Genomic DNA, 17,188 nt, shown 5'->3' with positions numbered 1-17,188 from the left:
CTTTATAACCAAAACCACCTGGGCAGTCAAAGCAGGTAGCACCCTCTGACTTCCCCCGCAAGGCGTTCCCCACAACCACCTTATTTATTTTCATTTTTCATTTACTTGTGTTAAATAAAGCTGGTAAACAAGAGCCCTTCCAACTCTAATATTTTATAATTCCCTGAGCAGAAGGCCCTGACTTTATAATTCTTGATGAAAAGGTAGCTTAAAATTCAGGGTTTTTTTGTTAGTATTTTCTTACCTTTTTTTTTTTTTTAACTAAAACTCAGCTTATGTGGGCTTCAATGACATTTAGTTTTCCTGCGGCAAAAACAGCCCAGGGTGCCTTATTTGGGCCTCTCCTGAAGAGGGATGAGCCCTGGGTCCCACAGCCCCACTGTCAGGCAGCCTCTCTCTCTCTCCCTTGATGGAGGAGAGTATGTCTGTGCTCCTGAAGAGTACGGATGAGTAATTACATTATGAAATACATTTTCCAAAGACTCTTAACCTGCAGGACAGGTAGAAAGGGGCTCCTTTCCTTGGAAATGAAGACGGACATTACTGCTCCCTGATATGATGTCTATCCCAGTCCCCGAGGCTCATCCTTTCTCCCAGTGTGGCGCTCCTATCACCCACATCTGAAACAGCTGGGGGTATCTATTTACAGAGTAAATCCTGGATGTTACCTCCTCCCCGCGTTGAATCAGAATTTCTTGGCTTAGAATCAGAGAATCTGCATTTTAATCAGATTCTCTAACCAGTGCTTAGGTGATCTGAAGTACAGGCAGTCTAAACTACCCACAGTCAGCACAATTCAGCATCTCTGCTGCTCAAAATGTGGTTGTCACACCAGCAGCGGCAGCAGCAACTGGGAGCTTGTTAAAACTGCAGACTTCCTGAGTCAGAATCTTCATTTTAATAAAAACCTCACTGATTCTATACACATATTAAAATATAAGAATTACTGCTCTGGATCTTGTTGCCCAAACTTTGGGTATTTGTACACAACCTACCAAATATTTACTTAATATTTTAAAAGTAGATTTACTTTTTAACCATTCATCTAGCCTTGTCTTAAGCAAAACTGTCCATGGGATCATGAGTCTGAAGGGCTAGTTTACTTTGTAAAACACATGAAAATATATGCAGAATTATTAAAATAAAACATGTTTGCATGCTTAACATACAGAGTCATCTCACTCACGGCATGGGGTCTTTGGGAGAGGCTGACACTGAATGCTGGAATACTTTCCACAACACAGAGTTTATTCAGCCCCTCACTCATATTATCCACGAGAAAAGTAAGGGCCTGAGAGGAGAGCTGTGCTGCCAAAGGTAACAAAGCAACTTATGGCAGAACCAGGATCAAAACCACAGGACTTCTCTGGTGGGTGCTTACTCCTTTGCAGATCTTCTCCCCTCTTCTGTTGAAAAGGCCTAATATTGCTAAGCAACCTATCATCAATGCTCTCCTCTGGTTCAATCAGGTAATTCTCCTGTTACCCTCTCTGTAGTGGATATGTCAGTGGGATAGCTGCCCACACATTTGAAAACCCCACTACATAGGGGTAATTTCCCACCTAATCAGTATATGCACCTTTCCAAAGTAGAACAGAGCACTCCCAACTCCAGATTCCCTTGTAGCGGGGCTGAGGCATGTGACCTGAGTTGGCCAATCAGATAGGCCTTACAAGAGTGGGATTGCAAGTGGGCCGGCAAGACATGGAAGCAACCTAAATGTCCATCAACAGGTGAATGGATAAAGAGGATGTGGGATATATACACAATGGAATACTACTCAGCCATAAAAAATAAAATAATGCCATTTGCAGTAACATGGACCGGCCTGGAAATCGTCATACTAAATAAGCCACAAAGAGAAAAATACCGTATGATATCAGTTATGTGTGGAACCTAAAATAATAATAAATAAATGGACACAAATGAACTTATTTACAAAACAGAGGCAATCTCATAGACACAGAAAACGGGGGAAAAGGAGTAGGGAGGGATAAATTGGGAGTTCAGGATTTTTAGATACTAACTACTATATGTAAAATAGATAAACAACAAGCTCCTGCTGTATAGCACAGGGAACTATGTTCAATACCTTATAATAGCCTATAATGAAAAAGAATATGATATATATATAAATATAAGTGAATCACTGTGCTGTACACCAGAAATTAACACATTGTAAATTTACTACAATTAGAAAGAAAGAAAGAAAGAAAGAAAGAAAGAAAGAAAGAAAGAAAGAAAGAAAGAAAGAAAGAAAGAAAAGAAAAGAAAAGAAAAGAAAAGAAAAGAAAAGAAAAGAAAAGAAAAGAAAGAGGGCAGGTGAAGAGGCTGCTGCCAACCAGCAGATCTGTGCTATAACGCCTTTCAGTCTTCAAGACTGGCAGTGCCAGAGCTTCACATCTGGTCCTAAATGCAATAGGTGCTAAGCTGGAGTGTCAACAAAGAGAAGCTCCCATGCTGTGGTGGGACATTGTTTCTGGCTGCGAAACTAGATTCCTTCTGTTGGAGCCTTTGTATTTCTCTATGAGCTACCTGCTATCCCTTAAAAAATTCCTTTTCAGCTTGGACTAGTTAGAGCGGATTTCAATTGGAACCAATAACTTTAACCAACACATCTTAATAGCTGAAGTTTCTGCAGAGACGTTCCAAATGCAAGTTCAACCTCGCCTTCCTCACCTGAACAAGTTGGTGGTTACAGCAGAAGTTGCCTGAGAGCTCTTCCAGCCATATAATTGCACGACTGATTATGGATCACAACTATTTTCTTATTAACTTTCATCAGAGTCTGTATATTTCTACAGTCTGGTTAGTCCTCATTATTAATTTATCAAATATTTAATTTTAATCACTAAACATCCTATAAAAATTATTTTGAGTTAGAAAAATTTATGCCACTTAAGTGCTTTGGATCCTCCAAGCCCAGAACCACCTGGCAGAAGTGATATTATTTCTGCACATAATTACTGATTTTGTAAGAATTCTCATAAAATGGTTCTGCAACACATGATAATCATTCTATAATACATAGCTTACACATAGCTTCAAATTAAATACTGAATTTCTAATACAGACTTTAAGGTTTTCTTAATAATTATAAAATTGCCACTTATTTTGACTTTCAAGTCGAATGTATCTAGAATCAAGAAAACCAGGGCAAATTCTCACTGCCAATTTTATCTACTATTTTGTCATGTCATGTGTCAGAAGAATATTATTTACTTGTGTGTGTTATGATAATTAATTGTGTAATAAAAGGCTTCAAGTGTTCACAAATGCTATTACCCCCAGCTTTTCTAAACAGTGCATGGGAACAGTCATTTTTAAGTGATAAGGATACTGAGCCCTTCCAATCTGGCATCAGAAGAAGAAATAACAAAGTATATATATGTTCTTTTCTTCTAATACTCTATAATAGTTAAAGACACAGAAAAGAAGGAATGAAGAATTAAATCCTTGGGAAAACTAATAGTCAGGAAACTGGGGAAGGAAATGGAGCCAGGAGACCATAGTGAGAAAGAACAACAAGACAAAGAAGAATGGAGGCAGCAAAGGGCAACATTTCAGAAGCCAAGGAAAGAATTACAAGCTTGCCAGTAAATACTGAAACAATAACTATGTGGCTAACTGTCTCCATCTTCCAGCTACACTCCCTTCCCACAGCTTCCTGAGACAGAGCAGGGGTTGGGGAGGATGGCCAACTTTCTTATGAACTTTCCGCCTCGAAATGATTGGATGATAACTTCCTGTGTGGAAAAACAGTTGGACAAGGACTGTTTCTTACCACTAAGTTCAAGAAAAAAATAACCGAGGGTGGTTTTCCATGAGGTACTGACCCTCCAAGAGTGCAGGTAATGAAAATTCTAGAAACCATTTACAAATGATTCGTTAAATCTCATGAGGTTGGGGTTTTGCTAATGAGGCTGCTCATTTTTAGAGGAGTAATTTAAGTATAAGTTAAATAAAGGTCTTAATACTATAAAAGATAGGACATGTCTAGAAAAAATTTTTTTTTTTTGAGTTAGAGACCTCCAAACAATAGAGTATGAGGGCTAACAAGGGTGACCACGGCAGATACATTTTCTCAGCACCTATTAAATGCCAGATCCAGGGCTAAGTGTTTTATATATTTTATTTCATTTAAGCTTCTCAGCAGACCTGACAAGAAAGATCCTATCCCCATTTTACAGATGAGGAAACTGAGGCTCAGTAGGGCTAAGTAAACTTGCAATAATAAGTGGCAAAGAGGACACTCGAGTTTGTTTGGCTGAGCAGACTGTCTCACCCACAGTGAGCATCAGTGCTGTTATGACCCCAACAGCAAAAACAGAATGGCTAAAACAACAGACTCCAGTTTTGAGTCTGGTTTGTTTCAAATATCAACTCACTCTCTGTATTTAAAATTCATAGTCTTTCAATGATTCCTATCTTTTTATTGCCTGGTAGAAAAGGAGATTTGGAAAGGTCTGCAAAACTCACACACTTAATTTGGGGTGCTGGGCTCTGTGCCCAGCCTCTTCTCATTTCTCAGCTGTTTTGGTTTTAGCACTTTTTGGGGGGCTTGGAAATCAACCAGGGCTCCAGGAGGCACTAAAATAGGAACTCTTCAACAAGCAAGTAACATACATGAGAAAGTCCATAGACCTCCATAGGAGAGCTACCAGCTTTAAAGGAAAAATGCTATTTACAATAGTTGTCTAGACAGTCCTGAAATAGGTTAAGGTTTGTGATAATCTTAGACATACTGGAAGATCACAAGTTGAAATGGGCTGGGCCTATTTTATATAAGGAAAACTACTAGCTAAAATAGCCGCTTATTTTGAAAGCTGACATTTCAGTGATTCTTACATGTTGCAAAGTCTTGAAGTCATATTACCAAAGAAGGCTCAGTCAGAGCTTACAAGGTCCAGAGTGTCTAGGACCTTGTGTGAACAGGAAACCCAGGTTTGACTCCCACCTCCATCTTACTGGCTTTGTGATCATGTTAAAGTTACTTAAACTCTCTGAGCCCAGGTTCCCTCAGATATAAAGGAATAATGATTATAAGGTTGTGAGGGGATTATATATGATAATTATATAGCATACTTAGCAGAGAGCCTGGTGTGGTTAATATACATGAGGATAATTTGAATAATTTTCTGAAGAAATGGGAGGATGATATTTCTACTTATGGAATGTACAAAAGTCAAATATTATGTACAGATATTTGTGATAATGTTCAATATTGTTGGATACTTATTATGTGCCAGTCAGAATAACATTTTTGATTTTACTAGGTTTTAAATCATTTAAATCATTATTAAGAAATCACATTCCAACCCCAATTCATCACTGTAAGGATACTTTGTTCAAAAACTTTCAGCAGTATATGGACACTGTTTGCCTCCCCTATAAGCCCCACCCAATAATGATACACCTGTAGAGGAGGGGGTCTCATCATTTTCAGGAAGTGACTCACCTTGGTGGCCAGGGCTGTTTCACCAGCATGGGTTCTGGAGGGCTGACTGTCCCCGAGGCTGGTTGTTTTTTTCTGAAAATAGAAAATATTACTTTCAAGGGAGGAAGATATATTAACAATGTAGTCAAGTGCAAATTTTCATATCAATACAAATATCTTTTCAAGCAAAAATCAGACTAATATACTAAGCATACAAAAAAGAACATGTTTTTCACTTTTTATATCTTTGCCTGAAGATTATATAAATACTAAAAAGAAAGAGTATGTTGAATAAAGCTTGCTGTCCTCAAGTTGTAATCTCTATGTATCCACTGGCTGACCATTCTCAGAGTCCTTCAGGAAGGTCATTGGAACAGCAGGGGGACACATTTTTATAAAATGGTATCTGAGGGCCTTCAGAGGCCTTTGCAGGAGCCCCAGGCTTCCAGGCATCACCTGTAGATGAAACAGTCTCTCCCAAGCATCTGTGCGCTACCATCAACGAAGAGAAGAAAAAGCTCCTACACAAATGTGATAGAAATACAAGAGGCTGATAAAAAGTCAGCAACTCGGGCGTGATGTAGGAGATGGCGAAAGGAGGGGATGGCCTCAATCTTATCCAGATCACGAGTCTCTTTTCAAAATATGAGGTGTGTTAACAGCTTCTGATAACGACCGCGTAGACATGGATTCAGTGTAAGGGACTGGACATAAGAAATGAAGACAAGAATACAGCACTGGGGTTATTCATTTCCATCTCATTCTCCATGTCAACCTTATTTTCCAGTGAGGAGACTGACGCCCTGAAAGGTCAGGTCAGTGTCCAGTGTTCCACAGCTGCCCCATACTCCAGCTTTAAGCCTTTGGTCTCAGCTGCAATCAGGGAAAGCCATGTGCCAATCCTGTGCTAATCTTAGCTCCTATTCATACATCAAAACCCACACACCAGACTCTGGCTCATCTGTAAATGAATTCCACTACAACACGTTAGCTAGGATTTGCTCACGAGAATTTAAAAACTTGCTTTTTGGCTGAGTTTTTAAACTATTAAGTTAAAAATAACTATTCAAACTTAATATGCATGCTGATTTTTTATTTTACCTTTTTATCAACTTAAGGTTTACTTTAAAAAAATTACTAATAAATTCAATTATCTTTTAACTCAACTGAGGAAATTAATTTTCCTGTGAGTATGACCTATCGAAGCTTGCCTTGCCCTCTGAGCAGCCTGAATTCCCTAGTCTACAAAGGACTCATTTAGTTTAGCTGAAATGAGAGTAGAATTTGTAAAAATGATCTTCCATTATTTAACATTTATCAAGCCCTTAGTAATGTCAGGCACTTAAAACACACCACCAAAGCTTAGAAATGCAGACATACACCAGAGCACAGACCCCTTATTCTCAGATTAGTAACCACACAGATTGTTCTGGCTGATATATGACGTGGCGCTCTCTTCAACTGTGTCTGACTTCGTGCATCCCTCCAGGCATTCACTCACTGGACAGACATTTATTGAACCCTGGCTAGGAGCCTGGTCCTACTTCAGGCAATAGGGATATAAAGACCAATTAAACAAACAAAAAGGTCCCACTCTCGTAGTGCTTACATTCCAGTAGGAGGACTCAGACTCTAAGTCAACAAAAACCAAGATGATTTCAGAGAGTGATGAGTACTGATTAAAGACAATAAAAGAGGTTAATGTAAACAGAGTGACTGGTAAAGGGTTCCTGCAGATGGGAGAGACAAAGAAGTGGCATTTGACTGACACCTGACTGTAAATAAACCCATCATGTAAATAGGTCATGGGGAAGGGAGGCATTCTAGGCAGACAGAGTGGCACATGCAAAGGCCCTGAGGTGGGATGAGTGTGGCAAGTTGGAGGAACAGAAAGTAGTTTGTGCAGCTGAAGCATGGTGGGCACAGGCACACATGGTATCAGATGATACAGAATGCTGAACAAGACATTTAGTCTGAAGTGATGTGGGTTTAGGATGGCCCGACAGTCAGGTATGTTTGGGATCATCAGTTTCTTCCAGGGCATGGCCTGCTTCCTGGCCTTCTCCGGGTATCATCTGGTTCTCAAGAGTCCTCCTTGCCTTCGATGTGTAAAATTCTCAAAGTCCTCTGGCATCACATCACCTTCCGCTTAGTTTTATAGTGTTTTCCTCCCTTCTCCCCCTCACCATCAGCACTGATCCTCAGAAATCCCACTCTGGCCTGGACATGTCTCTCACCTGGCTAGGTCTGCATTTCCACTAACTGTGATAGGGCTGGGTCTACCCTCAGACAGAACAGAATTCATCTACTCACAGTAAGAGGGGGAAGCTCTCAAAACAAGCTCATTGGTGTATAATTCTGCATTTGCCCTAACATACATATATGCTCTAATATGTAAAAGATTAAGATATCAAATGAGAACACCAGTCCTTGGATAATTCAAATTTCGAGTTAAACTAGTTTTCTTCATTTCCATAAACCTATAGACTAAAGGCTATTCATCAGATTTTCCCTTGCCATTCAGTCACATTCCTTCTAATATTCATGGGCACATCTTTGTTTAACTTGAGTTTTACAGAGAGGAAACGACCAGGAACAGCCTGCCCCAAATCCTCTATATCAGGTCACAGGCCTGGCTGAGTCACTCCCTCCATGTGGCCCAGCCTCAGTCCTAACGACTGACGGGGTGAAGTTACTGCAACCCTCCACACCAGATTTGCCTCTACTGGACTCGAAGATGCCAAGTCTAGTTCATTTACAGAGAACCTGTGTGATTTCTCCCACTCAGGTGCAGACTCCTGAGTATACACAGGCCCTGCTTCCGTGGATTATGAATCCATACCTTTTCCTGGAAGCAGCCTCCCCCCACCTCAAAACACACAAAACAACTTATTTACAGAACAGAAACAGACTCACAGACATAGAAAACAAACTCATGGTTATCAGGAGGGAATGATAAAGGAGGTGGGAAGGGATAGATTGGGTGTTCAAGATTTGCAGATCCTAACTGCTATATATAAAATAGATAATGCAACAAGTTTATACTGTAGAGCACAGGGAACTATATTCAGTATCTTGTAGTAACCTATAATGAAAAAGAGTATGAAAACAAATATATGTCAGTATATGTATGACTGAAACATTATGCTGTGCACCAGAAATTGACACAACATTGTAAACTCACTATACTTCATTTAAAAAAAAAAAAAAAGGTTCAGAGTCTGCCTGCCAAGAGACCTGCAACACAGGCACCTCTGCTTTGAGCAGACAGGAAGGATAAAGAGCACACAAATTAGATCCATTCCATCTCCAGCTGCAGGAAGACATGAAAGGAATTACTTGCGTACCTGATCTGTATGTCTGTTGTGATTCCATAATAAAAACTTTTATTGAATGAATCGGAACTCAAGTCTCAAAAACTGCTTTCAAAGTAAGAATGAAATTCCAAGAGCCAGGCAAAGGGTTGCTGTGTCTTTATCTCCTAAAATCTCAGGAAAGACCCCCTAAGTGAGGCCTCATGTCATCCTGAGACTTAGTGACTCTGCAAAGAAAAGTGACAAATTCTAAAGGTCCTGCTTTTGGATACGTGTGGCAGGAATCCTGGCTGTACCAAATGCCAGCTGTGGGATTTGGGGCAAGTTTCTGGGCATTTCTAAACACTAATTTTCTCACCTGAAAAATGAGGCTAACCCTACTCATACCTCAGAGAGAGACTGTGAGGATTAGACCAGATGAGGTGTGGCCTGAAGTCTGTGGCCCACAGGTGGAAACCCCTGCTCTGAAGAGAGAGGCCTGAGGCCTTGAGCAGGGAGCAAAAGGACAGACTCATCTCCCGGGGGAGACCCCAGTGCATCTAATTCTCACTTGTGAGGAGTCTTAGCGGCTGTTGAGAATTTTCTATGAACTTCTGTTATTCACATAATAGAAAAATAATTGTTTCTTCATTGGACAGAAAAAAGTGATTTTTCCTTAGGACTAGCCCTGATTCTAATAATGGACATGGTTAAGTTACTTGGAAACAGTTTGATCCTTTCGAGGTTGGCTTTTAAGCTTTGTTAGGTTGGACAAGAGTAGGAGTAGAATAGGACTCATTTTTTTTTTTTCAGTTCAGAGATGATACCCTTCTGAATACTCTACCCCATTATTCTGACTGGTGGGAGTGTGACCACTGGAGATTACATGAAATTTGAAAGTGCGATGCCCACAGCCAGACACAGCAGGATTACTCAGTAAATGCTAGCTGAGGGGAGCCCAGGACCACCTACGGGGTGGATGCACCCTAATGCGTGCAGCCTTCCAGAGCCAGAGCAACTCCTGCACCAGATGTCAAAGACGACAGCCTCTCTGGACCTTGCTCTGACAGGTCCCACAGGTGCCGACGTTGTCTCGAGGTGAGGGGAGTGGTGCTGGGGTTGGGGGATAAGGCCACAGGCTCAGCAAAATCTTCAGGAAAACACATGACCTCAGTGTTTCCGGAGAGTCACAAGGAACGTTTTGAGGTACTACAGGCTGTCGGGCCAGTATATGGCACAGGTGATTTCACAGCCTTTGTTGCATGTTTAAATGTTGGTAGAATATCTGGGGAGCGTTGAAACACATTAGTACATGAACAAAGGAGTAAGGTGGTGACCGGGCTTATGAATGAGAAAAATTTAACAACTCAACTCCAAAACTGTAAATGAAGGAACTTCAGTTTGTAAGCTGGGCCCTATCCTCCTTTCAAATATGGGTGGCTTTCAAGGAGGCTCCTGTCGCTCACAGGAAGGGCACCAGAGAGGAGAGCAGGGAAGGAGAGCTCCAGAGAGCTGCATGTGCATGCCTGTGAGGGCAGCCCGCGTCTGGGGAAAGGACACCCAGAAGGAGCAGAGGCACAATCAGGAGGGCTGTTGAGAATTTTCCATGAGCTCTTGTTATTCATGTAATAAAAAAAATTGTTTCTTCATTGTACTAAAAAAAAAAAAAAAGTCTTTTCCTTAGATGTAGCCCTGATTCTAATAATGGTCAAGAACAAGACATGTTCCCAGCAGTCAGAGTCACTGGGTAGAGGATGCAGAAGGAAATGTTAGTCCTCCTCTAAAGGCTGCTCTGGTCCAGCCAAACAAAGGGGGGGGGGGGGAGGATCAAAGTGTTTCCAGGTAACTTAACTGTGTCGCAGAACAAAGCTTAGGAAAACTTAAAGTAACACTAACAGAAAGCACTCAACAATGTAAAATTCACATCTGTTTCTCATCTAATCAAAAATTACAATGCATGCATAAAAGCAGAAAAATACAACTTTAATTTCCACATGTGGGAAAACATAATGTTCAAAAAGCCTAGTATCTTGATTGTAGGGCTGGCCACAAGAACCAACACGTATAATAAAATGGCATATAACTATATACACATGTTGTACCAATGTCAGTTTCCTAGTTGTGATATTGTACTATAGTTGCAGGAGATGTAACCAAGGGGGAAACTGGGTGAAGGATTTAGGGTACTAACCATAGTATCTTTGTAACTTCCTGGCAATCTATAGTTACTTCAAAATAAAAAGCTTTTTAAAAGTATGTTAAGGAGAGACATAGAAGATATTACAAAGAAACCACCCAAATCAAACTTTTAAAGATAAAAAATACAATGTCTGAGATGAATAATATACTGGGATTCAGAACTGATGAGACATTGAAGAAGAAAAGATTAGTGAACTTGGCAGACACAGCAATAGAAACTATCCAAAATGAAACAGAAGGTTAGAGGACAAGGAACAGAGCATTAGTGAGCTGTGGGGCAACTCCAAATGCTAATACATATATAATTGCAGCCTCAAAAGAAGAGAGATGGAGACATTTTTGTCTCCAATATTTGAAGAAATAATGGTCAAAACATTTCCAAATTTGATGAAAGCTATAAACCCACCAATCCAAGAAGCTCAACAAATACCTACTAAGAGTAAGAGTGAGGGGTGAGGTTGAAGAAAGGGGCAAGCTGGGTTTGATTCCCATCCCCTAAAGACTCCAGTGATGATGAAATCAACCTGTGGGGTGAGATCTCTGCTCCTGCCCCAGCTAAGACACAGTGCCTTTCCCTGCCATGCTGTCAAGAGTTCCTGCAGCCTCCAATCCAGTGATTCTCTTCTCCACCCCGAAGTGTGAAAAAGGGAGCTGGTCTATCTATCCACCAAAGTCATAGCCCTCAAGCGAAAGCAGGCTAAGGATTCTCCAGCTTGCAGTGATCTATAGGTAACAGATCCGATATTACATGTGATGACATGTTTGAGCATACAAACACACAAGAGCTTCTCCATGAAGTAAACACTGAAGCCCTCAAAGGTTCAACCTGGCAGCTGACACGCTCCACTCATGTAATTGCTCAAGGTATGTTTGTTGAATGGTCTTCGGAAACTGCAACACATTATTTGATTATCCTCAGAGGCGAAACAAATATTTATCCTTTGAATGTTGATTTAAGTCTTTGAAACTACTGGAAGTTAATCAGATTCATATCTTGTAAATATGAGAAGGCCAGCAAACTAAATAATAGTGACTTTAATGAAAACAAATATTTAGGGGAGAGATGAAACTGTTTTATGTTCTGAATGCAAAAGTGAAATTAGTTTCAGAATTATTTAAACAACGGAAAACATCATAACTATATGTTTTCAGCTTACTACTGAATTTTATTTCACTGATTTGAAGTCACCATTTTCTTTTCTGTTGCATACCTCTTGCATACAGAGGCATCTTAAAGTCAGTGTAGGAAAGCTTTGGTTAGAGATTAGTCAATATTTTTTCTTTCTTAGCATTTTCCAATCAATGCATTTTTAGATCACTGGTGCCTTAGACTTGATGAAATGCAGTATTTTTCAGCATAAGAACACTCATAAAAATATATGTTTTGACATATTTGTTGACAAATCAGTTCCATTATTTAATAGTCACCAAATAAAATGAAAAGAAATATTGTGCTTCCACATGAAAACACATACTTTATTGGATAACAGTATTTACAAAGAGATTGTCTTTCAAAGGGGAGGCAGATTCCCCAACACTAGCAATTATAAAGCTGTGACGCTTACTCGAAAATGTTCTTTGACACCATGGTTGTAAAGAGTCTACAAACAAGTATACAAATAGTTGCTTTTACTACCAAAGAAGTACTCATGGGTGCTACCACAAATGCAATTTGGTAAATGGGATACATTAGCCTTCTGGGAAGCACCAATAAATAGGTCATAATGATGATGAGTCTTATCATTAACTCACAACCTTACGTAGAAATTCACTCAGTGAATGAAACATCCCACCCACATTGGCTTTAGTAACACACGGCATGGTGGCCACTCCGGGGAATTTGTTTTTTTCTGATTACTCAGCGCCATTCATCAACTCCGGGTGAAGTCCTTGAGGTGGTCTAACTTTCTAGTTTCGAGGTGGCTGTGCTCACTCGGAGTCAGGAGAACACTATCTTTCTCTGGCTTTACCTCTGCTGCGACTTTGCTTCCCTCCCTGCCTCGTTTCCTGTCCTCAAGAGGGAATGGCTGTCACCACACTGTCACATTTTAGATCCAAGGGGATGCAAATGATTTAACCTTGCTTTATGATCTTCCTGAGTGAAAAGAGGGTATAACACAAGGAAGAAAGAAGGAAATGAAGAGTTACAGAAATGAGTTACAAAAATTGACAATAGTAGTAAGAAAGTCTATGGAGTTGGCCTTAGGCAGAAGTCTTAAAATAGGCAATTTTATAAACAGTATTGGATACTAGTTAAAAGTATAGACTCTGGAAAATAAGTTCCATCCTGGGCTCCACTATTACATAACTGTGTGCCCTTGGGCAGGTTATTTAATCAGGCTGCACATCAATTTCCTCATCAGGAAAATGGGGTTGTTGTAAGGTGAGTGTGTGCGTGTGTGTGTATAGTGCCTATAAATATGTTAGCTATCTATCAAGTGACCGCTAGTTCTCTACTACCTTAACCAAATCTATAAAAATAGTGCTTACATAATTCACTTCCCCTTTTATTAAACAACTTCTCCCCAAGATGTTAATAATTAATAGATTATCCCTCCTAATAATAGCTACGATTTAAAAGAAGACCCAAGGGAAGGCAATGCTTAACTCAAAGGTTAAGGAAGTTGCTAGTGGTGGAATTTCAGACATCAGCAACTGGGAAAACATTATTCGATGATGCGTCCCAAATGCAGCTACCAGATAAGGTCACTCCCAGCCCCAGGGGTGGAGGTGGTGTGTATCTCTAAACCTCTTTAAGTTGTATGTCACTTTTTTTTTTGTTGCACTTTTGTATTCACATATGTGTGATCTTTTCTGGAGAAAAGAACAGTTTTCATCAGACTCTGAAGGGACCATGAACTAAAAATATTTAACCGTCCTTACCCTCTAAGCTGCCTTAGTGCTTAAATTCTGATTCTCTGTCTGTATCAAAGAGATGCACTTCTAGTCAAACACACGTACACACACGCATACATATGCACACACATATACACATGGCAGCAGCAGCAGCCTTACTCTGGAAGCACCTTTTGTGGGTCCCAAAAGAAAAAGACTCACATGTAAAACACTTCTCCCTTTAAGGCCTGGGCAGAAGATGCATAGGTTTAGTCCTGATCATTGTTAAAACACCCTCTTCCATTATTCTTTTATTATCTATGGTGTTTATTGTTTTATTCCTTCTAATTTAAAAAAATACATTTAGAATAAAGAAAAAAGAAGAAAGAAGAAATTGTAAATTTCTCCAAATCCTGCCAATCAAGACAACGACTTTGTTATTTTTCTATTTTTATGCAAATACAAAAAATAAGCACAAAATGTTAAATACATGGAATTGTTGGTCTTTCATCTTTTTTTTTTTTCCGCCCAACATAAACACTCTCCTCCATTGATAAATGCTCTTCAAAGCATGGTGTTGAAGATGCCTTTGTCACCACAGTCTGTGCTGTACTTTCACCAATTCATTACGGCTGTACGTTTGCTTCTCCCCTACCTTGTTATTATAAATAAAGCCACAGTCATGGAGTACACCTGCAACTATGTACTTGGAACAAATTCCTAGAATTAGAATTTCTGGGTCAAGAAGATTTAATTGTTTTTCTTATTCATGACTCTCAGTCACTTATTCCATATTCCTAAATATCATTTATGTTTTCATTAAAGGAAAAGTTTAATCATATTCCTAAAATTTCCAATCCTATAATTTGTAAGTTTTCAAATATTTGAAGAAAATTTATGTAAAAAGTCAAAATCAAGCCTCTTTCTTCTTAAAACACACACAAACACACAAACTCCTAACATATGCTTATTCAGGAAGACAAAGTCAACAACGTATTATCACTGCTGAGACAAGAAACATCCCGGCTGAACACTACAGCAGCAAGGAATTTCCTCCTTTTACCACTGGGTGTCCCCTGAACTGCACGTTTAACAGGCAGCTATCACCACAGCATATCTAACAAGTATCACAGCAACCTCTCATCTTATAGCTGGTACTAAGAACCCTCATTATCTTGTAAATGCATTATTTTTAAAATTACACAGTCATTCAACTTTCTACTCAGCTTTCATTTTTCAGTGAAATAGATGTATGGTTTCAGACTTTACTGAGTGTACTCAGTGTTTTAAGAAAGTAATCAGAAAAAAAAGTAATAAAATTGTATGCAGAGAAGTAATTTGTATCCCAAGCACTAAGTGAAACCACAATTGTAATGTGAATGAGATCACTTTAGCACTCAGTTTCCTGTAAAAAAAAAAAAAAAAAAGTTTTCTTTAAGATTGTATTTGCAGAATTCAGAGTGATATATGTCTGGAATGTACTAAAGTCCAAAAATCCTGCATCTTGAACTCAAGTTAGACCACTTAGGAATCAGAGACTTGATCTGCAAAGGAAAGAGCCCAGGGTGCCAACCTGAGTGTGAAAAAACAACCAGGAAGTCTACAGTCCTAATGATTAAGACAAACACATGCTAGAATTCACTCCTAAGTTCTTTCCAAATAATGTCTTTCTTTTTTGATACTGTTCAATTAATAAATGAATCCATTTACCTATAAGCAACAGGCAAACAATTCAAGAAATCTGTAGTATGTGATGCCTCTTGGTCACACCTCTTTTTTGTATTAATAAACACTGATTTCAACTATTTTTTTTTCTTTATCTGATGTTCATTACATAAACCTGTGTACACTGTAAGAGTCATCTATGAAGAATCTCCACTCACTCAGCACCGTCTCAATCATAACAGCTCCCAAGGGGATCTACAGTATCCCAATCTCCAAACAAGGGCCTTTCCTCAGCCCCCACAATTCTGGAACTCTTATCAGCCTAGACCCTTCCTCCAGCCTCCCTACTGACCACACTGCAACAACCAGGTTCCCCTACCCCTTTAATTTTTGTCCTGAATTTTATAAACTTCCTGCATTTTTCTCAGAAATTCAACCTGAATACATCTTAGGATAAATAGGCTGTTTGAATGTCTGGTATTTTAACTGTGGGCTTTTGTTTTAACTTTTTTCTTTTTTTATTCTTTTTTTAATTGAAGTACAGTTAACTTATAATGTGTTAGTTTCTGTTTAACAGCATAGTGATTCAGTTACACATATATATATTCTTTTTCATTATAGGCTATTACAAGATATTAAATATAGTTCCCTGTGCTATAAAGTAGGACCTTGTTGTTTATCTATTTTATATATAGTAGTTTGTCTCTGTTAGTCCCAAACTCCTAATTTATCCCTCCCCATCCGCTTCCCCTTTGGTAACTATAGATTTGTTTTCTATGTGTGTGTCTCTTTCTGTTTTGTAAATAAATTCATTTGTATCTTTTTTTTTTAGATCCCCCCCCATTGTTCATTAACTGTAGGTTTTGAACTTAAATTCAAGGATTGCTCATGAAGACCCATATGGCAGGATTCACACGAGAAAATACTAATTCTAGTACCTATGGAAACAAGTTTCATCCACTGAAAGGCAAGTGATAACCGAAATTATGTCACAATGACATACACACAGAAGGAGGCAAACGTACCAAAACCACACAGAGAAATCCCAGAGGAAACACAGAATGTCTGTGATGGTTAATTATCTCCAAACTCGTAAACCTCAAGCCCCTCTGCTGAACCTCATGAGGAGCTACATACAATTAATAAGAACAGAGTGTGAAATGGAAGCTGCTTTCACAGGGTAAACCTGAAGAAAACTAGAAAAGAGGAGATTTGATTCAAGAATCTAAACAGTATCATTATGAGATGATCCAGGAATCCCTAGTATAAATTAATCTCACTAGCAGTTTCTACTCATCTAACTCACAGAAGAGGACAGAATTTTACCAAACAACAGAAGAAGTCAGGGAATTGCCAAAATCTAGGCAAAATCTCCACTCTAATTGTAACAGAGTGAGACAAAAGGAGAAGCAAGGGGAGATTAGGTTAGAGAGGGGTACAATGAAACAGGAAAAATAGGCAAACTTTAAACCTGTGTCAAAAGTTTCAAGAAGCAGAATTTAAATGACAGAACAAAAATATGGGGGGATAAACTTCAGAAACTCTCCCAGAACACAAAGCTAAAAGTGAAAGATGAAACTGAGGCATGTGATTAATGAATGTCTAGTCTCAGAATTATATGTATGTTTAAAAAGAAACAAAAAAAACTAAAATAAGAGCAATAATTAAATAATAGACATTTCAGGAAAAAAATTAATAGAAAAACACACATACACACACATATTGCAAATCCTGGAAATTTTTAAAAATTGTAAGAATA

At 39.0% G+C, this 17,188-nt stretch overlaps 1 protein-coding gene across 9 annotated transcripts in view; it reads right to left on the bottom strand.

Annotated features, from left to right (window-relative positions):
- The window catches only part of CAST (calpastatin), a 104,023-nt gene that overhangs the window by 67,609 nt on the left and 19,226 nt on the right, over positions 1 to 17,188 (bottom strand). For all 9 annotated transcript variants that reach the window (XM_032476350.1, XM_032476339.1, XM_032476361.1 and 6 more), the window contains exon 3: positions 5,459 to 5,530. In XM_032476350.1, the coding sequence (XP_032332241.1) occupies positions 5,459 to 5,530 (72 nt within the window). The remainder of the gene's footprint in view (positions 1 to 5,458; positions 5,531 to 17,188) is intronic.

Source organism: Camelus ferus, chromosome 3 (assembly GCF_009834535.1).
Source record: "Camelus ferus isolate YT-003-E chromosome 3, BCGSAC_Cfer_1.0, whole genome shotgun sequence".
Taxonomy (NCBI): domain Eukaryota; kingdom Metazoa; phylum Chordata; class Mammalia; order Artiodactyla; family Camelidae; genus Camelus; species Camelus ferus.
The sequence above is the reverse complement of the archived record's forward strand: the minus strand, read 5'-3'. Positions and strand labels throughout refer to the sequence as shown.